Source organism: Ranitomeya variabilis, chromosome 7 (genome assembly GCF_051348905.1).
Source record: "Ranitomeya variabilis isolate aRanVar5 chromosome 7, aRanVar5.hap1, whole genome shotgun sequence".
NCBI classification, from domain to species: Eukaryota; Metazoa; Chordata; class Amphibia; order Anura; family Dendrobatidae; genus Ranitomeya; species Ranitomeya variabilis.
In genome coordinates, this window is record NC_135238.1 from 37,188,511 (window position 1) to 37,214,178 (window position 25,668).

The window sequence follows — 25,668 nt, forward strand, 5'->3', positions numbered from 1 at the left end:
CAGCTGGTTCTCGGCATTTTCTCAGCCTTCTTGTACCTTCTGCTACATTTCCAAGTTCAAGAGACTAAACACGATGACCCGGAAGAACACCCCTAAGATGACGACGACACCAGAGACGACAACCACCGTGATGACGACGACCCTGGAGACGATGACCCTGAAGACCACCCCGATGACGACGACCCCGGAGACCACCCCGATGACGACGACCCCGGAGACGACGACCCTGGAGACGACGACGACCTGGAAGACCGAGAAGCAGAAGAACAAGAGGCTGCAGAACAAAGAGCAGAAGGACATTAAGCATAACACAAAATATCAGAGCAAAAAAATATTATGTAAATTATAAGCAGAAGAAGACTAAGCAGTGTATGGGGGTGAGTCCGTTCCTCCTCGTGGTGCCCCTGGATAAAGCCTGATGCTGCAGGCCAAACTGAACGCGGACAAATGTAACTGGTTTGTGACAGGCAGAACGGAAGGTGTAATCTTCAAACTTTTATAGATAACAACTACGGGAATGCCTGTCACAAATAAGAATATGATGAAGAAGTTGAATATGATGAAGATAATAGTAAAATAAAAAGAATATGAACAATGTAACCCAAAAAATAATAGGTAGAAGATGAAGAAGAAGATGAATAAGGTGAAGAAGTTGATGTCAAAGAAGCTGATGATGAGGATAATTAAGAAGAAAGCGTGGGAGAAGTAAAAAAGAAGGTGAAGGGCGTGGAAGTAGTGAAACATCAATATCTGACATAAAAAAAAAAAAAAATAACATAGTCAAATTCTTTCTAACGCCGAACTTCATAAAAAAAAATTAAAAATCCTGCTATTCTATTACATTGGGCTAAACCTCTGTCCCTTTAATATCTCCGCCACGTCCCCCAATACATCCTACATTATTCTTAGTTGTTTTCCTTCATGTAGAATGAACCTACAAGTTTATAAAGGGTTTATTTTAATTCCGATATTTTCGTCCCATTGACTTGCATTGGGATCGGGTATCGGTATCGGATTGGATCCGATATTTTGACGGTATCGGCCGATACTTTCCGATACCGATACTTTCCGATATCGGAAAGTATCGCTCAACACTACACGTAACATATAGCACAGGTATGAAGTATACAGCACAGGCACATAGTATATAGCACAGCTATGTATTATATAACACAGCCACATAGTATATAGCACAGCCACATAGTATATTGCAGAGCCACATAGTATATAGCACAGCCCACGCAGTATATAACACAGCCCATGTAATATATACAACAGCCCACGCAGTATATAACACAGCCCATGCAGTATATAACACAGCCCACATACTATATAGCACAGCCCATGTAGTATATAGCACAGCCCACGCAGTATATAACACAGCCCACGCAGTATATAACTCAGCCCACACAGTATGTAACACAGCCCATGCAGTATATAACATAGCCCATGTAGTATATAATACAGCCAACGTAGTATATAGCACAGCTCATGCGGTATATAACACAGCCCATGCAGTATATAGCACAGCCCATGTAGTATATAAAACAGCCATGTAGTACATAGCACAGCCACGTAGTATATTCCACAGCCACATAGTATATAGCACAGCCCATGTAGTGTAGAGCCCAGTGACGTAGTATATATAACACAGCCCACGCAGTATATAACACAGCCCATGCAGTATGTAACACAGCCAACATAGCATATAACACAGCCCATTTAGTATATAGCAATGTGGGCACCATATCCCTGTTAAAAAAAGAATTAAAATATAAAATAGTTATATACTCACCTTCCGGCGGCCCCCGGATCCAGGCCAGGCCTTTAGCAATGCTCCGTTCCCAGTAATGCCTTGTGGCAATAACCCGTGATGATGTAGCAGTCTCACAAAACCGCTACATCATCATCTCGCGAGACAGCTACGTCATCATGGCTCGTTGCCGCAATACATTCTTGGGCGTCGCGAGGAGCCGGAAAGGCTGCCGTGGAGGCCGGAAGGTGAGAATATAATGGTTTTTTTTATTATTATTATTTTTAACATTATGTGTTTTTACTATTGATGCTGCATAGGCAGCATCAATAGTAAAAAGTTGGTCACACAGGGTTAATGGCAGCATTAACGGACTGCGTTAAACCACGTTATGCAGCGGTGTAACGCAGTCCGTTTAACGGACTGCTAAAATGCTATGTTGGCGCTGACTGGAGGGGAGTATGGAGGGGCACTGACTGGAGGGGCGTAGGGATGGGCCAATTCGCAGCCGGACTGTTCCGCTCGCTTATTGGTCGCACCCAGCCGGCCGCGACCAATCAGCGACGCGGGATTTCCACGACAGACAGACGGAAGTGGAAAACAGACGGAAGTGGACCTTAGACAATTATATATATAGATGAGAAAGAAGAAAATGTTGCAAAAGTAAGAGGAAAGAAGAAGAGAAGAAACAGAAAAGAAAAAGATGATGGTTACAGAAAAGATGGAGAAAGGGAGGACAAAAAAAGAAAAAGATAAGAAAATAATAGGAAAAGTAACAAAGAGAGAATGAAGAAAATTACAATAAAACTGAAGAAGAAAGTTGGAGAAGAAGAAGATGGATGATGAAGAAGAAACAAAGGAAGAAAAGTAAACCATAGATAATAATAATAAAGATGGTGATGAAAAAGGTGAAGGCAGAATAGTCAATATGATGTTATGATAATGATGATGCAGGAGATGGAAAAGAAGCCAGGAAGTAGATAAGGTGAACATAAGAAAAAAAATGAAGAGAATCATGAAGTAGATGAATAATTAGATAAAGAAAGAAAAACAGAAAGAAGATGAAATCAAAGAAAAGAACAAAATGAATGGAAGACTGAACATAATGACCACGAGGAAGATGAATGAGAAGAAGGAAACGGAAAAAGAATGGTGTACAGAAGTAGAAGGAGATGAAATAGAAAGAGAATAAGGAGAAGGTAGATAAAAGTTAAAAGCAGGACTGCGGGTTACTTCCCAAGAATAACCTGCGCGCTACCCTCCCTTCCCTTTTTCTTTTGTTTCTTTTTCATGTTCACCCTTGACTTATTAAAAATGTTCACTTGTTTGTTACCCTGGATTTGTTCAATAAATACTAGCAGCTTCATTTTAATATATATTAATTTGTGAAAAATTCACAGAATAATGTTGAAAATGAGAAAAAGGATGTAGAATGATGATGACAATAAGGTAGGAATAAGAAGAATGCAGAAGCATAGACACTAGCCGCTGCGACTTTCTGCAGTCATTACGCAACTTCTAACAGTCGGCTTCCATGTTTAAAGTGTTCTTCATTCATAATATTTGCTCATAAATTTCCTTTGTTGAGGTTTTTAGTGAATCTTTTATTAGCAGAATCAGCTATATTTACTAGACTTTTATAGTATTCTTCTACTCTTACAGGTCACCATTGTGGATTTTACGATTCATAGAATGCACAATATTTTAGTTGTATAAATACCGTGTCCATTAGAGATGATATCGAAGAGTGGAGTAATTGGCCGTTCTGAAAAATCCTCAGCTCGCGTAACAAGTGCTTCCTTTATAATCTTATATCCAGCAAGTATCACCATTTTCTTGGGTCCAAAATGCAAAGTAAATACTTCACCATACTGTTCAGAAAGCTGCAAAATATTATAGTTTTTTGTTTTTTCAAAACATTAATTTTAGTTGTACTTCTGTAAAGACAAAACATGTACAGCCCCTGGCAAAAATTATGGAATCACCGGCCTTAGAGGATGTTCATTCAGTTGTTTAATTTTGTAGAAAAAAAGCAGATCACAGACATGGCACAAAACTGAAGTCATTTCAAATGGCAACTTTCTGGCTTTAAGAAACACTAAAAGAAATCAAGAACAAAAAATGTGGTAGTCAGTAATGGTCACTTTTTTTTAACCAAGCATAGGGGAAGAATTATGGACTCACTCAATTCTGAGGAAAAAAATCTGGAATCATGAAAAACAAACAAACAAAAAACCCTCCAACACATCACTAGTATTTTGTTGCACCACCTCTGGCTTTTATTACAGCTGGCAGTCTCTGAGGCCTGGACTTAATGAGTGTCACACAGGACTCTTCATCAATCTGGCTCCAACTTTCTCTGATTGCTGTTGTCAGATCAGCTTTGCAGGTTGGAGCCTTGTCATGGACCATTTTCTTCAACTTCCACCAAAGATTTTCAATTGGATTGAGATCCGGACTATTTGCAGGCCATGACATTGACCTTATGTGTCTTTTTTCAAGGAATGTTTGCACAGTTTTTGCTCTATGGCAGGATATGTATTATCATCTTGAAAAATGATTTCATCATCCCCAAACATCCTTTCAAATGATGGGATAAGAAAAGTGTCCAAAATATCAACACAAACTTGTGCATTTATTGAAGATGTAATGACAGCCATCTCCCCAGTGCCTTTACCTGACATGCAGCCCCACATCATCAATGACTGGGGAAATTTGCATGTTCTCTTCAGGCAGTCATCTTGATAAATCTCATTGGAAAGGTACCAAATATAAGTTCCAGCATCATCAACTTTCCAATGCAGATTCATGATTCATCACTGAATATGACTTTCATTCAGTCATCCACAGTCCACAATTGTTTTTCCTTAGCCCAATGTAACCTTGCTTTTTTCTGTTTAGGTGTTAATGATGGCTTTTGTTTAGCTTTTCTGTATGTAAATCCCATTTCCTTAAGGCGGTTTCTTACAGTTCGGTCACAGACGTTGACTCCAGTTTCCAACCATTCGTTCCTCACTTGCTTTGTGTTCATTTCCTGTTTTGGAGACATATTGCTTTAAGTTTCTGGTCTTGACACTTTGATGTCTTCCTTGGTCTACCAGTATGTTTGCCTTTAACAACCTTCCAATGTTGTTTCTATTTTGTATAGATTTTATACACAGCTGACTTTGAGCAACCAACATCTTTTGCAACATTGCGTGATGATTTACCCTCTTTTAAGAGTTTGATAATCCTCTCATTTGCTTCAATTGACATCTCTCATGTTGGAGCCATGATTCATGTCAGTCCACTTGGTGCAACAGCTCTTCAAGGTGTGATAACTCCGTTTTAGATGCAGACTAACGAGCAGATCTAATTTGATGCAGGTGTTATTTTTGGGTATGAAAATTTACAGGGAAATTCCATAATTTTTTTTCTCAGAATTGAGTGATTCCATAATTTTTCCCCTATGCTTGGTTAAAAAAGTAACCATTACTGACTACCACATTTTTTGTTCTTGATTTCTTTTAGTGTTTCTTAAAGCCAGAAAGTTGCCATTTTTACAATGACTTTAGTTTTGTGCCATGTCTGTGATCTGCTTTTTTTCTACAAAATTAAACAACTGAATAAACATCCTCCAAGGCCGTTGATTCCATAATTTTTGCCAGGGGTTGAATTTTCAAAAACACAATGTCACTTAAACAGAGCGAAAAAAGATAAACTTCCAAAAAGCCATAGTTGCTGTTGATGCCATAATGCTAAGGAAATATGCAAAAATCATGATATGATCAAGGAATTTTGCCTTACCACTAATGTTAGGGAACAAAAGGTGTAAAGATCTGTTCAGAACAGCTAAAAAATTAAAATTGACAGGAGAGAGTTGGAAATAGATAGTGTTTGAAGGAAGCTAACTGAAAATATGTCCTGACTAGGGTTGAGCGAAACGGGTCGTTCATTTTCAAAAGTCGCCGACTTTTGGCAAAGTCGGCGTCTCATGAAACCGAGCCAATCCCAGCGTTGCATCGGCCATGCGGTACGCGACTTTCGCGCCAAAGTCGCGTTTCAATGACGCGAAAAGCGCCATTTCTCAGCCAATGAAGGTGAACGCAGAGTGTGGGCAGCGTGATGATATAGATCTCAGTACCCACCATCTTAGAGAAGGGCATTGCAGTGATTGGCTTGCTTTCTGCGGCGTCACAGGGGCTATAAAGGGGCGTTCCCGCCGACCGCCATCTTACTGCTGCTGATCTGAGCATAGGGAGAGGTTGCTGCCGCTTCTTCAGAAGCAGGGATAGTGATAGGCAGGGTACATAAAGCTGCAAACCGCTTGTGCTGTAGCGATTTCCACTGTCCAACACCACCTTTTGTTTGCAGGGACAGTGGAAGCTACATTTTTTTTCCCTCAGCGCTGTCGCTCATTGGGCTGCCCTAGAAGGCTCCCTGACCCTGATAGCTGCGTTGCTGTGCCTGTGTGTGTACGACGCTGTGCAAACCAACTGCTTTTTTCAAAGCACAAATCCTCTTGTTCCTTCCTTTCTGCACAGCTATCTTTTTTGTTTGTCCACACTTTTTATTTAATTTGTGCATCAGTCCACTCCTTATTGCTGCCTGCCATACCTGGCTGAGATTACTGCAGGGAGATAGTAATTGTAGGACAGTCCCTGTTTTTGTTTTTTTTTTGTGGGAGATTAAGATTGGCATTTCTGCTAGAGTGCCATCCCTGTGTGTGCCATCTCTCACTCAGTGGGCCATAGAAAGCCTTTTTTTTTTTATTATTTGGTTTCTAAAGTCTCCCTGAAAAAAAAAAAAAATTCAAACAGTGGGAGATTAATATTGCCCTTTCTGCTTGTGTGCCACTCCTGACTCCTGTGTGTGCCATCTCTCACTCAGTGGGCCATAGAAAGCCTATTAATTTTTTTGCTTGATTTGGGTTCTAAAATCTACCTGAAAAAAAACACTACATCAATCGGTGGGAGAAAAATATTGGCCTCAGTCAGGGCTTGTGTGCCACTCCTGACTCCTGTGTGTGCCATCTCTCACTCAGTGGGCCATAGAAAGCCTATTAATTTTTTTGCTTGATTTGGGTTCTAAAATCTACCTGAAAAAAAAACACTACATCAATCGGTGGGAGAAAAATATTGGCCTCAGTCAGGGCTTGTGTGCCACTCCTGACTCCTGTGTGTGCCATCTCTCACTCAGTGGGCCATAGACAGCCTATTAATTTTTTATTATTTGGTTTCTAAAGTCTCCCTGAAAAAGAAAAAAAAAATAAAACAGTGGGAGATTAATATTGCCCTTTCTGCTTGTGTGCCACTCCTGACTCCTGTGTGTGCCATCTCTCACTCAGTGGGCCATAGAAAGCCTATTTATTTTTTATTATTTTGTTTCTAAAGTCTCCCTGAAAAAGAAAAAAAAAATAAAACAGTGGGAGATTAATATTGACATTTGTGCTTGAGTGACAGTCCTGCGTGTGTGGCATCTCTGTGATTTGGTGCCACAGAAAACAGAGTGTGTAACATTGTGCCTGATTTTCCTTGTGGTCTCACCAACCTGTTAAGGGATATTGAAATCATACTGAAGTTATAGCTCACCGTGTAAGTTGTTTGACAGCAACAAATAAAGTTACTTTGGTTAAGATTTTAAAACAATGAGGAAGTCTGGTGCAAGAGGTCGTCGTGGGCGTTCATTGTCAGCTGGTAATGATGGTAGTGGTAGTGGAGCATCAGGTGGTCGTGGGGATAAAAATATTCCACCTAAGTTTGGAGCTGTGGAAACAGTTTCGTCGTCTGGCTACACAAGGCCTCGAACGCTCTCTTTTCTGGGAGTACGAAAACCGCTTTTAAAGGCGGAGCAGCAACAGCAAGTTTTGGCTTACATTGCAGACTCAGCCTCTAGCTCTTTTGCCTCCTCTTCTGAAACTGGTAAATGTAAAAGCAGCGCGCCGCTTGTGGATGTTCACGGTCAGGGACAAGTCGCTTCCTTGTCCTCTTCAGCAAAAACTACAAAAAGAGAGAAGGATGCAGCAGGCGACACAACGGGTTACTCCATGGAGCTCTTTACACATACCGTCCCTGGCTTAGAAAGTGAAACACTTAACAGGCCATGCCCATTACAAGTAGATTCTGACATGGAGTGCACTGATGCACAGCCACAGCCAGAGTACTATGCTGCTCCTTTGACTCAGACCACCACATTGCCCTCTCAGGGTACTGATCCACAATCAGACCCTGATAAGACTATGTTGCCCCGCCACGAACGCTATACCACCGACTGACACAGTGACACAGACGAAGTTGCACACGAGCTCGAAGAGGAGGTAATAGATGACCCAGTTGTTGACCCCTATTGGCAGCCATTGGGGGAACAGGGTGCAGGCGGCAGTAGTTCAGAAGCGGAGGTGGAGGAGGGGCCGCAGCAGGCATCAACATCGCAACAGGTTCCATCTGCCGGGCCCATATCTGGCCCAAAACGCGTGTCAAAGCCAAAACCTGTTGGAGGACAGCGTGGCCATCCGGTTAAAGCTCAGTCTGCAATCCCTGAAAAGGGATCTGATGCTAGGAAGAGTGCAGTCTGGCATTTTTTTAAACAACATCCAATTGATCAGCGCAAAGTCATCTGTCAAAAATGTTCAACTAGCTTAAGCAGAGGTCAGAATCTGAAAAGTCTAAATACTAGTTGCATGCATAGACACTTAACCACCATGCATTTTCAAGCCTGGACTAACTACCAAACGTCCCTTAAGGTTGTAGCACCCTCGGCCAATGAAGCTAGTCAGCAACGCAACATCCCTTCCATCACTGTAAGGCCACCATTTTCCGCACCACCGGCAGTATCTGTGCAGGTTTCTTTGCCAGCCAAAAGCAGTCAGGGTCAGGGAATCACCAGTTTTGTAGGAGGAAATATTGCATCTAGGGCACCGGCGGAAACAATACCGTCCCCAACCGTCTCTCAGTCTGCCATGTACACCGGCACACCCGAAAGTTCCACGATCTCCAGCTGTCCAGTCCAGCTCACCCTACATGAGACTCTGGTTAGAAAAAGGAAGTACTTATCCTCGCATCCGCGTACACAGGGTTTTAATGCCCACATAGCTAGACTAATCTCGTTAGAGATGATGCCCTACCGGTTAGTTGAAAGCGAAGCTTTCAAAGCCCTGATGGAGTACGCTGAACCACGATACGAGCTACCCAGTCGACACTTTTTTTCCAGAAAAGCCATCCCAGCCCTGCACCAGCATGTTAAACAGCGCATCGTCCATGCACTCAGGCAATCTGTGAGTACAAAGGTGCACCTGACTACAGATGCATGGACCAGTAGGCATAGCCAGGGACGTTATGTGTCCATCACGGCACACTGGGTGAATGTGGTGGATGCAGGGTCCACAGGGGACATCAATTTCGGGACAGTTGTGCCTAGCCCACGGTCTAGGAAACAGTTGGCTGTAGGCGTTCGCACCCCCTCCTCCTCCTCCTCGTCCTCCTGCAGAAGCTACAGCTCTTCCACAGACCACAGTCGGCCAACCACTCCATCGGCAGATGACACTGTTGCACACCAGTTGTCCCATTATGGGCCAGCTACTGGCAAGCGTCAGCAGGCTGTATTGGCTATGAAGTGTTTGGGCGACAACAGACACACCGCGGAAGTTCTGTCCGAGTTCTTGCAACAAGAAACGCAGTCGTGGCTGGGCACAGTAGATCTTGAGGCAGGCAAGGTAGTGAGTGATAACGGAAGGAATTTCATGGCTGCCATCTCCCTTTCCCAACTGAAACACATTCCATGCCTGGCTCACACCTTAAACCTGGTGGTGCAGTGCTTATTGAAAACTTATCCTGGGTTCTCCGACCTGCTCCTCAAAGTGCGTGGACTTTGCTCACATATCTGACGTTCGCCTGTACACTCCAGCCGTATGCAGACCTATCAGCGGTCTTTGAACCTTCCCCAGCATCGCCTAATCATAGACGTTGCAACAAGGTGGAACTCAACACTGCACATGCTTCAGAGACTGTGCCAACAGAGGCGGGCTGTTATGTTTTTGTGGGAGGATACACATACACGGGCAGGCAGTAGGATGGCAGACATGGAGTTGTCAGGTGTGCAGTGGTCGAAGATACAAGACATGTGTCAAGTCCTTCAGTGTTTTGAGGAATGCACATGGCTGGTTAGTGCAGACAACGCCATAATAAGCATGAGCATCCCCCTAATGCATCTGCTGATGCAAAGTTTGACGCACATAAAGGATCAGGCGTCTGCACCAGAGGAAGAGGAAAGCCTTGATGACAGTCAGCCATTGTCTGGTCAGGGCAGTGTACAGGACGAGGTAGCGGGCGAAGAGGAGGTGGAGGACGAGGAGGATGATGGGGGTGAGTATATTTTTAATGCGGAAGCTTTCCCGGGGGCACTGGAAATTGGTTGCGTGGCAAGGCCGGGTTCTGGTTTTTTGAGGGACACAAGTGACGTAGATTTGCCTGAAACTGCCCCTCAACCAATCACAACCGGAGATTTGACAACTGGAACTTTGGCCCACATGGCGGATTATGCCTTACGTATCCTAAAAAGGGACACACGCATTACGAAAATGATGAACGATGACGATTACTGGTTGGCCTGCCTCCTTGATCCACGCTATAAAGGCAAATTGCAAAATATTATGCCACATGAGAACTTGGAACTAATATTAGCAACCAAACAATCAACTCTTGTTGACCGTTTGCTTCAGGCATTCCCAGCACACAGCGCACGTGATCGTTCTCACACGAGCTCCAGGGGGCAGCAGACTAGGAGTGTTAGGGGTGCACACATCAGAAGTGGCGTTGGACAGAGGGGTTTTCTGACCAGGTTGTGGAGTGATTTTGCTATGACCGCAGACAGGACAGGTACTGCTGCATCAATTGAAAGTGACAGGCGACAACATTTGTCCAGTATGGTTACTAACTATTTTTCATCCCTTATCGATGTTATCCCTCAACCGTCATTCCCATTTGATTACTGGGCATCAAAATTAGACACCTGGCCAGAATTGGCAGAATATGCATTGCAGGAGCTTGCTTGCCCGGCAGCAAGTGTCCTATCAGAAAGAGTATTCAGTGCTGCAGGTTCAATATTAACCGAAAAAAGGACTCGTCTGGCTACCCAAAATGTTGACGATCTAACATTCATTAAAATGAACCACAACTGGATTTCGAAATCTTTTGCCCCACCTTGCCCGGCCGACCCCTAGCTTTCCTATGAAAAGCTCTTGCCTGTGGACTACTGTGAATTACTTTTAATGTCTAATTTTCTGCAGCTGATTGTCCAGCATACGACATGTTTACACCTCCCTAAATGGCCAAACTCCCCACACGGGGCCGTGGTATCGCGACTTGGCGCAAGCACCCGTGAGACTGCTGTTTGTCTGAAGAGGTGGGTGTGCTTGCTTTTGGTCGACGGCATTGCTACTGGGTCCCTCATAGTACAATAAAGTGTCTCTGGCGGTGGTGGTGCGCACCCAACGTCAGACACACTGTTGTAACATGAGGGGCCCTGGGCCTGTACCGCCGGCCACAAGAGAGTTCACCCACCCCCAGGTCAAACATTGCTCTACCACTTCCACAGTTATCTCTCACACTTCCACCAATGTTTAGTCTATGCGATGACATCCTTCCACACCTGCCACTGACAATACCATTGTGTTGACATGTATGATGGTTCTTAACATAGTGAGGGGCAGTGTCCTCTATTTACCACAGTAAATACTTTGCGCTAAATTAGTAGGTCTGAAACAACGCAGAGGATCCCACCCCTGAACCTAATGATTGCACCATTTAGTGTTTTTGTTTTGTTTTAATGCGAGACATTCACATTTAACCCCTTCATGCCGCGGCCCTTTTTCGTTTTTGTGTTTTCGTTTTTCGCTCCCCTCCTTCCCAGAGCCATAACTTTTTTATTTTTCTGTCAATATGGCCATGTGAGGGCTTATTTTTTGCGGGATGAGTTGTACTTTTGAACGACATCATTGGTTTTAGCATGTCGTGTACTAGAAAACGGGAAAAAAATTCCAAGTGCGGTGAAATTGCAAAAAAAGTGCAATCCCACACTTGTTTTTTGCTTGGCTATTTTGCTAGGTTCACTAAATGCTAAAACTGACCTGCCATTATGATTCTCTAGGTCATTACGAGTTCATAGACACCTAACATGACCAGGTTATTTTTTATCCAAGTGGTGAAAAAAAATTCCAAACTTTGCTTAAAAAAAAAAAAAAAAAAAAGTGCCATTTTCTAATACCCGTAGCGTCTCCATTTTTCGTGATCTGGGGTCGGGTGAGGGCTTATTTTTTGCGTGCTGAGCTGGCGTTTTTAATGATACCATTTTGGCGCAGATATGTTCTTTTGATCGCCCGTTATTGCATTTTAACGCAATGTCGCGGCGACCAAAAAAACGTAATTCTGGCGTTTCGGATTTTTTTCTCGCTACGCTGTTTAGCGATCAGGTTAATGCTTTTTTTTAATTGATAGATCGGGCGATTCTGAACGCGGCTATACCAAATATGTGTAGGTTTTGTGTTTTTTTTATTGTTTTATTTAGGATGGGGCGAAAGGGGGGTGATTTAAACTTTTATATTTTTAATATTTTTTTCACATTTTTAAAAACTTTTTTTTCCCACTTTTGCCATGCTTCTATAGCCTCCATAGGAGGCTAGAAGCAGGCACAGCCCGATCGGCTCTGCTACATAACAGCGATCTGATGATCGCTGTTATGTAGCTCAAATGCAGGTGTGCTGTGAGCGCCGACCACAGGGTGGCACTCACAGCTACCGAGGATCAGTAACCATAGAGGTCTCAAGGACCTCTATGGTTACCTTCCTGACTCATCGCCGACCCCCGATCATGTGACGGGGGTCGGCGATGACGTCATATCCGGCCGCCCGGCCGGATGCGGTAGTTAAATGCCGCTGTCTGCGATTGACAGCGGCATTTAACAGGTTAATAGCGGCGGGTGAATAGCGATTTCACCCGCCGCTATTGCGCGCACATGTCAGCTGTTCAAAACAGCTGACATGTCGCGACTTTGATGTGCGCTCACCGCCGGAGCGCACATCAAAGCAGGGGACGCGACATGCGCAGTACATGTACGGCGCATGTCGCGAAGGGGTTAATTGTTGTTTTTGACTACTAACTGGCAGACACTCATTACAATCGGCCTCCGTTGACCAGACCACTGCTGCCCGTGTACCCCTGGAACCAATTATAAAGTGCCTACAGCCAGCCCATTTTATTGTGTTAGGCCTTCGAAGCCTGTCTGCGGTCCCTCCTTCCACTAGGCCTACACTGACCAGACCACTGCTGCCCGTGTACCCCTGGAACCAATTATAAAGTGCCTACAGCCAGCCCATTTTATTGTGTTAGGCCTTCGAAGCCTGTCTGCGGTCCCTCCTTCCACTAGGCCTACACTGACAAAGGTACACCTGACAACAGACACATGGACCTGTAGGCATGGCCACGGAAAATTACGTGTCCTTTGTGGCTCAATGGGTTAATGTATTGGATGCATGGTCCACACAGGGGACAGCCTGCTAATTCTGTCTGCAGTCCCTAATTCAAGTTGTCCTCAACTGAATAAAGCTGAGCTTCTACCTTCCGGCTCTGATTAACTGCTGTTTTTATACACATTGGTGGTTCCGGCCTACTAACGGTGTCTGCCCCTGCCTGGTGTTGTCCTCAACTGAATAAAGCTGAGCTTCTACCTTCTGGCTCTGATTAAGCTTTTTTTTTTTTTTTTTTTTTTTTTAATTGCTGGATGGGGCCTAATACCTCTGTTTGCTGCTCCCTGGTGTTTGTCCTCAACTGAATAAAGCTGAGCTTCTACCTTCTGCCTTTGATTAACTGCTGTTTTTAAAAAAAATGGTGGTTCCGGCCTACTACCGGTGTCTGCCCCTGCCTTCTGTTGTCCTCAACTGAATAAAGCTGAGCTTCTACCTCCTGGCTCTGATTAACTGCTGTTTTTAAAAATAATTTTGGTGGTTCCGGCCTACTAACGGTGTCTGCCCCTGCCTTCTGTTGTCCTCAACTGAATAAAGCTGAGCTTCTACCTTCCGGCTCTGATTAACTGCTGTTTTTAAACACATTGGTGGTTCCGGCCTACTAACGGTGTCTGCCCCTGCCTTCTGTTGTCCTCAACTGAATAAAGCTGAGCTTCTACCTTCTGGCTCTGATTAACTGCTGTTTTTAAAAAAAAATGGTGGTTCCGGCCTACTAACGGTGTCTGCCCCTCCCTGGTGTTGTCCTCAACTGAATACAGCTGAGCTTCAACCTTCTGCCTCTCATTAACTGCTGTTTTTTAAAAAAAAATGGTGTTTAAGGCCTACTAACGGTTTCTGCCCCTCCCTGGTGTTGCCCTCAACTGAATACAGCTGAGCTTCAACCTTTTGCCTCTCATTAACTGCTGTTTTTTTTTTTTTTAAATGGTGTTTAGGGCCTACTAATGGTTTCTGCCCCTCCCTGGTGTTGCCCTCAACTGAATACAGCTGAGCTTCAACCTTCTGCCTCTCATTAACTGCTGTTTTAAAAAAAAAAAATGGTGTTTAGGGCCTACTAACGGTTTCTGCCCCTCCCTGGTGTTGCCCTCAACTGAATACAGCTGAGCTTCAACCTTCTGCCTCTCATTAACTGCTGTTTTTTTTAAAAAAAAATGGTGTTTAGGGCCTACTAAGGGTTTCTGCCCCTCCCTGGTGTTGTCCTCAACTGAATAAAGCTGTGCTTCAACCTTCTGTTCCAAATTAAGATTTTTAAAAAAGAAATTGGGTGTTTAGGGCCTACTAACGGTGTCTGCCCCTCCCTGGTGTTGTCCTCAACTGAATAAAGCTGTGCTTCAACCTTCTGGCTCTTATTAACTGCTGGTTTTTAAAAGATTGGTGGTTCCGACCTACTAACGGTGTCTGCCCCTCCCTGGTGTTGTCCTCAACTGAATAAAGCTGTGCTTCAACCTTCTGTTCCAAATTAAGATTTTTAAAAAAGAAATTGGGTGTTTAGGGCCTACTAACGGCGTCTGCCCCTCCCTGGTGTTGTCCTCAACTGAATAAAGCTGTGCTTCAACCTTCTGGCCCTTATTAACTGCTGTTTTTTAAAAGATTGGTGGTTCCGGCCTACTAACGGTGTCTGCCCCTCCCTGGTGTTGTCCTCAACTGAATAAAGCTGTGCTTCAACCTTCTGTTCCAAATTAAGATTTTTAAAAAAGAAATTGGGTGTTTAGGGCCTACTAACGGTGTCTGCCCCTCCCTGGTGTTGTCCTCAACTGAATAAAGCTGTGCTTCAACCTTCTGGCTCTTATTAACTGCTGTTTTTTAAAAGATTGGTGGTTCCGGCCTACTAACGGTGTCTGCCCCTCCCTGGTGTTGTCCTCAACTGAATAAAGCTGTGCTTCAACCTTCTGTTCCTGATTAAGATTTAAAAAAAAAAAATTAATGTTTAGGGCCTACTAACGGTGTCTGCCCCTGCCTGGTGTTGTCCTCCACTGAACAAAGCTGAGCTTCTACCTTCTGGCTCTTATTAAGATTAAAAAAAAAAAATGTTTAGGGCCTACTAACGGTGTCTGCCCCTGCCTGGTGTTGTCCTCCACTGAACAAAGCTGAGTTTCCACCTTCTGGCTCTTGGTTTTTTTTTTTTGTTTTTTTTTTAATTGCTGGATGGGGCCTAATAGCTCTGTTTGCTCCTCCCTGGTGTTTGTCCTCAACTAAAAAAAGCTGAGCTTCAACCTTCTGGCTTTCGGCCTATAGTATCAGATATTAAACTGCATTTGGCCTTCAACTTTGGTTCCGGCCTACTAACGGTGTCTGCCCCTGCGTGGTGTTTGTCCTCAACTGAATAAAGCTGAGCTTCAACCTTCTGGCTTTTGGCCTACAGTAGCAGATATTAAACTGCATTTGGCCTATTAGTGTGTTTGGGCCCTTAAAACAGTGTCTGCTGCTCCTGGGTTTGCTACTCCACTCAACAAAGCAATGCCGCCTGTTTAGTCCTGTTACCAATTTTGAACTGCATTTAGCCTACTTTATTCTTTGGCCCTATATCTGTTTCCTCCTCATCCTACCCACTGCCCAGCCACTGCTACATGAGTCTGCTGGTACATTGACCTAGACCACTACATTCCCCTTGCACTCTACACAGCCAGAATCTGACCCTGCTGAAAGTAAGGTTCCCCTTCCCGCATGTTAAACCACCTTACATAGGGACAAAGAGGAAGGTGCAGATGAAAGTGCAGGTTCCTTCATCAGGTGGGGGGGCATACTCGTTGGCGACGTCACTGGCACAGGGCCTCTCAGAGTACGCCAAAGTGTCGCTGCTGGTGGGAGGCGCCCCCGCCATGCAAACACACATCGCTGTACTTTGAGGGGCCCTGTGCCAGTGCCAATGCGAACGAGTGCCCCCCCCCTGCTTGCTCAGGATCACAGCACTTGCAACGTTGAAATACTTACCTCTCCCTGCTCCACCGCCGTGACGTAGTCCACGTTTCCTGGGCCCACTAAAACCTTGAACCAGCCCTACCCCCCACAACTTTTGCCAAATGACCCCCAATTTCCAGTGCCCAACTATTATTATAAAGTTAATTAAGATTGACAAGCTTCAGAAAACAAGAATGGATGTTTTTGGCATTAAAATGGGCACTGTAGGTGTTTTCCTGGCCTCCACTCACTGCCGACTATGCTTCCCCATTGACTTGCATTGGGTTTCGTGTTTCGGTCGATCCCCGACTTTTAGCGATAATCGGCCGACTGCACTCGACTCGACTCTGGACTAAGTCGGGTTTCACAAAACCCGACTCGATCTTAAAAAAATGAAAGTCGCTCAACCCTAGTCCTGACTAGGGTTGAGCGAAACGGGTCGTTCATTTTCAAAAGTCGCCGACTTTTGGCAAAGTCGGCGTCTCATGAAACCTAGCCGATCCCAGCGTTGCATCGGCCATGCGGTACGCGACTTTCGCGCCAAAGTCGCGTTTCAATGACGCGAAAAGCGCCATTTCTCAGCCAATGAAGGTGAACGCAGAGTGTGGGCAGCGTGATGACATAGGTCCTGGTCCCCACCATCTTAGAGAAGGGCATTGCAGTGATTGGCTTGCTGTCTGCGGCGTCACAGGGGCTATAAAGGGGCGTTCCCGCCGACTGCCATCTCACTGCTGCTGCTCTGAGCTTAGGGAGAGGTTGCTGCCGCTTCATTAGAAGCAGGGAGAGCGTTAGGCAGGGTCCATTAACCACCAAACCGCTTGTGCTGTAGCGATTTCCACAGTCCAACACCACCTTCAGTGTGCAGGGACAGTGGAAGCTACATTTTTTTTTTTTCTCTCAGCGCTGTAGCTCATTGGGCTGCCCTAGAAGGCTCCCTGATAGCTGTATTGCTGTGTGTACGCCACTGTGCAAACCAACTGCTTTTTTCAAAGCACATATCCTCTTGTTCCTTCCTTTCTGCACAGCTATCTTTTTTGTTTGTCCACACTTTTTATTTAATTTGTGCATCAGTCCACTCCTTATTGCTGCCTGCCATACCTGGCTGAGATTACTGCAGGGAGATAGTAATTGTAGGACAGTTTCTTTTTTTTTTTTTTTCTGGGAGATAAAGTTTGGCATTTCTGCTAGAGTGCCATCCCTGTGTGTGCCATCTCTCACTCAGTGGGCCATAGAAAGCCTATTAATTTTTTTGCTTGATTTGGGTTCTAAAATCTACCTGAAAAAAAATCACTACATCAATCAGTGGGAGATTAATATTGCCCTTTCTGCTTGTGTGCCACTCCTGACTCCTGTGTGTGCCATCTCTCACTCAGTGGGCCATAGAAAGCCTATTTATTTTTTATTATTTGGTTTCTAAAGTCTCCCTGAAAAAGAAAAAAAAAAGAAAACAGTGGGAGATTAATATTGCCCTTTCTGCTTGTGTGCCACTCCTGACTCCTGTGTGTGCCATCTCTCACTCAGTGGGCCATAGAAAGCCTATTTATTTTTTATTATTTGGTTTCTAAAGTCTCCCTGAAAAAGAAAAAAAAAATAAAACAGTGGGAGATTAATATTGACATTTGTGCTTCAGTGACAGTCCTGCGTGTGTGGCATCTCTGTGATTTGGTGCCACAGAAAACAGAGTGTGTAACATTGTGCCTGATTTTCCTTGTGGTCTCACCAACCTGTTAAGGGATATTGAAATCATACTGAAGTTATAGCTCACTGTGTAAGTTGTTTGACAGCAACAAATAAAGTTACTTTGGTTAAGTTTTTAAAACAATGAGGAAGTCTGGTGCAAGAGGTCGTCGTGGCCGTGGGCGTTCATTGTCAGCTGGTAATGATGGTAGTGGTAGTGGAGCATCAGGTGGTCGTGGGGATAAAAATATTCCACCTAAATCTGGAGCTGTGGAGCCAGTTTCGTCGTCTGGCTACACAAGGCCTCGAACGCTCTCTTTTCTGGGAGTACGAAAACCGCTTTTAAAGGCGGAGCAGCAACAGCAAGTTTTGGCTTACATTGCAGACTCAGCCTCTAGCTCTTTTGCCTCCTCTTCTGAAACTGGTAAATGTAAAAGCAGCGCGTCGCTTGTGGATGTTCACGGTCAGGGACAAGTCGCTTCCTTGTCCTCTTCAGCAAAAACTACAACAAGAGAGAAGGATGCAGCAGGCGACACAACGGGTTACTCCATGGAGCTCTTTACACATACCGTCCCTGGCTTAGAAAGTGAAACACTTAACAGGCCATGCCCATTACAAGTAGATTCTGACATGGAGTGCACTGATGCACAGCCACAGCCAGAGTACTATGCTGCTCCTTTGACTCAGACCACCACATTGCCCTCTCAGGGTACTGATCCACAATCAGACCCTGATGAGACTATGTTGCCCCGCCACGAACGCTATACCACCGACCGACACAGTGACACAGACGAAGTTGCACATGAGCTCGAAGAGGAGGTAATAGATGACCCAGTTGTTGACCCCGATTGGCAGCCATTGGGGGAACAGGGTGCAGGCGGCAGTAGTTCAGAAGCGGAGGTGGAGGAGGGGCCGCAGCAGGCATCAACATCGCAACAGGTTCCATCTGCCGGGCCCGTATCTGGCCCAAAACGCGTGTCAAAGCCAAAACCTGTTGGAGGACAGCGTGGCCATCCGGTTAAAGCTCAGTCTGCAATCCCTGAAAAGGGATCCGATGCTAGGAAGAGTGCAGTCTGGCATTTTTTTAAACAACATCCAATTGATCAGCGCAAAGTCATCTGTCAAAAATGTTCAACTAGCTTAAGCAGAGGTCAGAATCTGAAAAGTCTCAATACTAGTTGCATGCATAGACACTTAACCACCATGCATTTTCAAGCCTGGACTAACTACCAAATATCCCTTAAGGTTGTAGCACCCTCGGCCAATGAAGCTAGTCAGCAACGCAACATCCCTTCCGTCACTGTAAGGCCACCATTTTCCGCACCACCGGCAGTATCTGTGCAGGTTTCTTTGCCAGCCAAAAGCAGTCAGGGTCAGGGAATCACCAGTTTTGTAGGAGGAAATATTGCATCTAGGGCACCGGCAGAAACAATACCGTCTCCAACCGTCTCTCAGTCTGCCATGTCCACCGGCACACCCGAAAGTTCCACGATCTCGGCTCTCCAGTCCAGCTCACACTACATGAGTCTCTGGTTAGAAAAAGGAAGTACTTATCCTCGCATCCGCGTACACAGGGTTTTAACGCCCACATAGCTAGACTAATCTCGTTAGAGATGATGCCCTACCGGTTAGTTGAAAGCAAAGCTTTCAAAGCCCTGATGGAGTACGCTGAACCACGATACGAGCTACCCAGTCGACACTTTTTTTCCAGAAAAGCCATCCCAGCCCTGCACCAGCATGTTAAACAGCGCATCGTCCATGCACTCAGGCAATCTGTGAGTACAAAGGTGCACCTGACTACAGATGCATGGACCAGTAGGCATGGCCAGGGACGTTATGTGTCCATCACGGCACACTGGGTGAATGTGGTGGATGCAGGGTCCACAGGGGACATCAATTTCGGGACAGTTGTGCCTAGCCCACGGTCTAGGAAACAGTTGGCTGTAGGCGTTCGCACCCCCTCCTCCTCCTCCTCGTCCTCCTGCAGAAGCTACAGCTCTTCCACAGACCGCAGTCGGCCAACCACTCCATCGGCAGATGACACTGTTGCACACCAGTGGTCCCATTACGTGCCAGCTACTGGCAAGCGTCAGCAGGCTGTATTGGCTATGAAGTGTTTGGGCGACAACAGACACACCGCAGAAGTTCTGTCCGAGTTCTTGCAACAAGAAACGCAGTCGTGGCTGGGCACAGTAGATCTTGAGGCAGGCAAGGTAGTGAGTAGGGTTGAGCGACTTTCATTTTTTTAAGATCGAGTAGGGTTTTGGGAAACCCGATTTTGTCCAGAGTCGAGTCGAGTGCAGTCGGCCGATTATCGCTAAAAGTCGGGGATCGACCGAAACACGAAACCCAATGCAAGTCAATGGGGAAGCATAGTCGGCAGTGAGTGGAGGCCAGGAAAACACCTACAGTGCCCATTTTAATGCCAAAAACATCCATTCTTGTTTCTGAAGCTTGCCAATCTTAATTAACTGTATAATAATAGTTGGGCATAGGGAATTGGGGGAAAGTTGTGGGGGGAGTAGGGCTGGCTCAAGTTTTTCGTGGGCCCAGGAAATGCGGACTACGTCACGGCGGTGTTGCAGGGAAAGGTAAGTATTTAAACGTTGCAAGTGCTGTGATCCTGAGCAAGCAGGGGGGGGCCCACTCGTTCGCATTGGCACTGGCACAGGGCCCCTCAAAGTACGGCGGTGTGTTTGCATGGCGAGGGCGCCTCCCACCAGCAGCGACACTTTTGCGTACTCTGAGGGGCCCTGTGCCAGTGACGTCGCCAACGAGTATGCCCCCCCACCTGATGAAGGAACCTGCACTTTCATCTGCACCTTCCTCTTTGTCCCTGTGTAAGGTGGTATAACATGCGGGAAGGGGAACCTTACTTTCAGCAGGGTCAGATTCTGGCTGTGTAGAGTACAAGGGGAATGTAGTGGTCTAGGTCAATGTACCAGCAGACTCATTTAGCAGTGGCTGGGCAATGGGCAGGATGAGGAGGAAACAGATATAGGGCCAAAGAATAAAGTAGGCTAAATGCAGTTCAAAATTGGTAACAGGACTAAACAGGCGGCATTGCTTTGTTCAGTGGAGTAGCAAACCCAAGAGCAGCAGACACTGTTTCAAGGGCCTAACCACACTAGTAGGCCAAATGCAGTTTAATATCTGATAGTATAGGGCGAAAGCCAGAATGTGGAAGCTCAGCTTTGTTCAGTTGAGGACAACACCAGGGAGGGGCAGACACCTTTAGTAGGCCGGAAAAGCCTATTGCATTTTTTAAAATGGTAATTTGGAGCAGAAGGTTGAAGCTCAGCTTTATTTAGTTGAGGACAACACCAGGCAGGGGCACACAGACAGACACCTTTAGTAGGCCGGAAAAGCCTATTGCATTTTTTAAAATGGTAATTTGGAGCAGAAGGTTGCAGCTCAGCTTTATTTAGTTGAGGGCAACACCAGGGAGGGGCAGAAGCCGTTAGTAGGCCCTAACCACCATTTTGTTTTTTAAAAACCACTTAATGAGAGCCGGAAGGTTGAAGCTCAGCTTTATTCAGTTGAGGACAACACCAGGCAGGGGCACACAGACAGACACCTTTAGTAGGCCGGAAAAGCCTATTGCATTTTTTAAAATGGTAATTTGGAGCAGAAGGTTGCAGCTCAGCTTTATTTAGTTGAGGGCAACACCAGGGAGGGGCAGAAGCCGTTAGTAGGCCCTAACCACCATTTTGTTTTTTAAAAACCACTTAATGAGAGCCGGAAGGTTGAAGCTCAGCTTTATTCAGTTGAGGACAACACCAGGCAGGGGCACACAGACAGACACCTTTAGTAGGCCGGAAAAGCCTATTGCATTTTTTAAAATGGTAATTTGGAGCAGAAGGTTGAAGCTCAGCTTTATTTAGTTGAGGGCAACACCAGGGAGGGGCAGAAGCCGTTAGTAGGCCCTAACCACCATTTTGTTTTTAAAAAACCACTTAATGAGAGCCGGTAGGTTGAAGCTCAGCTTTATTCAGTTGAGGACAACACCAGGCAGGGGCACACAGACAGACACCTTTAGTAGGCCGGAAAAGCCTATTGCATTTTTTAAAATGGTAATTTGGAGCAGAAGGTTGAAGCTCAGCTTTATTTAGTTGAGGACAACACCAGGCAGGGGCACACAGACAGACACCTTTAGTAGGCCGGAAAAGCCTATTGCATTTTTTAAAATGGTAATTTGGAGCAGAAGGTTGAAGCTCAGCTTTATTTAGTTGAGGGCAACACCAGGCAGGGGCACACAGACAGACATCTTTAGTAGGCCGGAAAAGCCTATTGCATTTTTTAAAATGGTAATTTGGAGCAGAAGGTTGAAGCTCAGCTTTATTCAGTTGAGGACAACACCAGGCAGGGGCACACAGACAGACACCTTTAGTAGGCCGGAAAAGCCTATTGCATTTTTTAAAATGGTAATTTGGAGCAGAAGGTTGAAGCTCAGCTTTATTTAGTTGAGGGCAACACCAGGGAGGGGCAGAAGCCGTTAGTAGGCCCTAACCACCATTTTGTTTTTTAAAAACCACTTAATGAGAGCCGGAAGGTTGAAGCTCAGCTTTATTCAGTTGAGGACAACACCAGTCAGGGGCACACAGACAGACACCTTTAGTAGTCCGGAAAAGCCTATTGCATTTTTTAAAATGGTAATTTGGAGCAGAAGGTTGAAGCTCAGCTTTATTCAGTTGAGGACAACACCAGGCAGGGGCACACAGACAGACACCTTTAGTAGGCCGGAAAAGCCTATTGCATTTTTTAAAATGGTAATTTGGAGCAGAAGGTTGAAGCTCAGCTTTATTTAGTTGAGGACAACACCAGGCAGGGGCACACAGACAGACACCTTTAGTATGCCGGAAAAGCCTATTGCATTTTTTAAAATGGTAATTTGGAGCAGAAGGTTGAAGCTCAGCTTTATTTAGTTGAGGACAACACCAGGCAGGGGCACACAGACAGACACCTTTAGTAGGCCGGAAAAGCCTATTGCATTTTTTTAAATGGTAATTTGGAGCAGAAGGTTGAAGCTCAGCTTTATTTAGTTGAGGGGAACACCAGGGAGGGGCAGAAGCCATTAGTAGGCCCTAACCAAAGTTGAAGGCCAAATGCAGTTTAATTTCTGATACTATAGGCCGAAAGCCAGAAGGTGGAAGCTCCGATTTAGACAGTGGAGGACAATTTGAATTAGGGACTGCAGACAGACTTAGTAGGCTGTCCCCTGTGGACCATGCATCCAACACATTAACCCATTGCGCCGTAATGGACACGTAATCTTCCGTGGCCATGCCTACAGGTCCATGCGTCTGTTGTCAGGTGCACCTTTGTACTCACAGATTGCCAGAGTGCATGGACAATGCGGTCTTCTACATGCTGGTGGAGGGTTGGGATGGCTTTTCTCGCAAAAGAAGTGTCGACTGGTTAGCTTGTAGCGTGGTACAGCGTAGTCCATCATGGCCTTATTAATAGTAAATAAAATATATAACTAGGCTCTATGAACTTTTAAATAGGTTCCAGGGGTACACGGGCAGCATTGGTGTGGTCAGTGGAGGAGTATTGCAAGTAGGGGCTGCAGACAGGCTATCAAAGGCCTAAAATACCAAACAGTAGGCACTCATGGCAGTTTTACATCGGTTACATGGATACACAGGCAGGCACTCCAGGCAGCATTGTGGTCAGTGGAGGAGTATTGCAAGTAGGGGCCGCAGACAGGCTATCAAAGGCCTAAAATAACAAACAGTAGGCAGTCATGGCAGTTTTACATCGGTTACATGGATACACAGGCAGGCACTCCAGGCAGCATTGTGGTCAGTGGAGGAGTATTGCAAGTAGGGGCCGCAGACAGGCTATCAAAGGCCTAAAATACCAAACAGTAGGCACTCATGGCAGTTTTACATCGGTTACATGGATACACAGGCAGGCACTCCAGGCAGCATTGTGGTCAGTGGAGGAGTATTGCAAGTAGGGGCCGCAGACAGGCTATCAAAGGCCTAAAATAACAAACAGTAGGCAGTCATGGCAGTTTTACATCGGTTACATGGATACACAGGCAGGCACTCCAGGCAGCATTGTGGTCAGTGGAGGAGTATTGCAAGTAGGGGCTGCAGACAGGCTATCAAAGGCCTAAAATAACAAACAGTAGGCAGTCATGGCAGTTTTACATCGGTTACATGGATACACAGGCAGGCACTCCAGGCAGCATTGTGGTCAGTGGAGGAGTATTGCAAGTAGGGGCCGCAGACAGGCTATCAAAGGCCTAAAATAACAAACAGTAGGCAGTCATGGCAGTTTTACATCGGTTACATGGATACACAGGCAGGCACTCCAGGCAGCATTGTGGTCAGTGGAGGAGTATTGCAAGTAGGGGCCGCAGACAGGCTATCAAAGGCCTAAAATAACAAACAGTAGGCAGTCATGGCAGTTTTACATCGGTTACATGGATACACAGGCAGGCACTCCAGGCAGCATTGTGGTCAGTGGAGGAGTATTGCAAGTAGGGGCCGCAGACAGGCTATCAAAGGCCTAAAATAACAAACAATAGGCTCATTGCAGTTTTACAGCGGTTACATGGATACACAGGCAGCTAGGTGGTGAGTGGAGGAGTATTTAAAGTAAGGACCGCAGACAGGCTATCAAAGGCCTAACATAACAAACAATAGGCTCATGGCAGTTTTACAGCGGTTACATGGATAGACGGGCAGGCAGCTTGGTGGTGAGTGGAGGAGTATTTAAAGTAGGGACCGCAGACAGGCTATCAAAGGCCTAACATAACAAACAATAGGCTCATGGCAGTTTTACAGCGGTTACATGGATACACGGGCAGGCAGCTTGGTGGTGAGTGGAGGAGTATTTAAAGTAGGGACCGCAGACAGGCTTCAAAGGCCTAACATAAGAAAATGGGCTGGCTGTAGGCACTTTATAATTGGTTCCAGGGGTACACGGGCAGCAGTGGTCTGGTCAGTGGAGGACTAGTGGAAGGAGGGACCGCAGACAGGCTTCAAAGGCCTAACATAAAAAAATGGGCTGGCTGTAGGCACTTTATAATTGGTTCCAGGGGTACACGGGCAGCAGTGGTCTGGCCAGTGGAGGACTAGTGGAAGGAGGGACCGCAGACAGGCTTCAAAGGCCTAACATAAAAAAATGGGCTGGCTGTAGGCACTTTATAATTGGTTCCAGGGGTACACGGGCAGCAGTGGTCTGGCCAGTGGAGGACTAGTGGAAGGAGGGACCGCAGACAGGCTTCAAAGGCCTAACATAAAAAAATGGGCTGGCTGTAGGCACTTTATAATTGGTTCCAGGGGTACACGGGCAGCAGTGGTCTGGTCAGTGGAGGACTAGTGGAAGGAGGGACCGCAGACAGGCTTCAAAGGCCTAAAATAACAAACAATAGGCTCATGGCAGTTTTACAGCGGTTACATGGATACACGGGCAGCTTGGTGGTGAGTGGAGGAGTAGTGCAAGGAGTGTCTGTCCCAGTACTCCCAAAATATAAATAGATGTTAATGTCTCGCAAAGCAACCAAAACAAAAAAAAAGGTGGCATACTTAGGTACAGGGGTGGGCTCATCTGCTGAGTTTCTGACATAGTAATTTGGCAGTAACTATTTAATGGTGCCAATATAGGACACAGACACAGACTACTTTAAGTTGCATCATAGATGTCTACAAATTTGTATTGTCACTGCCAGACATTGAATGATGTCAGCGAATAGACTAAAGATTGGTGGAGCTGTGCGACATAATTTTGCATGTGGTAGAGCACATTTTGAGCTGGGGTAGGGGGGAACTCTCTAGAGGCCGGCGGGACCGCCCCAGGGCCCCTCATGTTACAACGGTGTGTCTGACGTTGGGTG

The 25,668-nt window shown here is 45.6% G+C and overlaps 1 protein-coding gene across 1 annotated transcript in view; it reads right to left on the minus strand.

Annotated features, from left to right (window-relative positions):
* The window catches only part of LOC143785753 (cytochrome P450 2K4-like), a 157,829-nt gene that overhangs the window by 108,188 nt on the left and 23,973 nt on the right, over positions 1-25,668 (minus strand). The window contains exon 2 of the mRNA XM_077274845.1: positions 3,474-3,636. Within this exon, the coding sequence (XP_077130960.1) occupies positions 3,474-3,636 (163 nt within the window). The remainder of the gene's footprint in view (positions 1-3,473; positions 3,637-25,668) is intronic.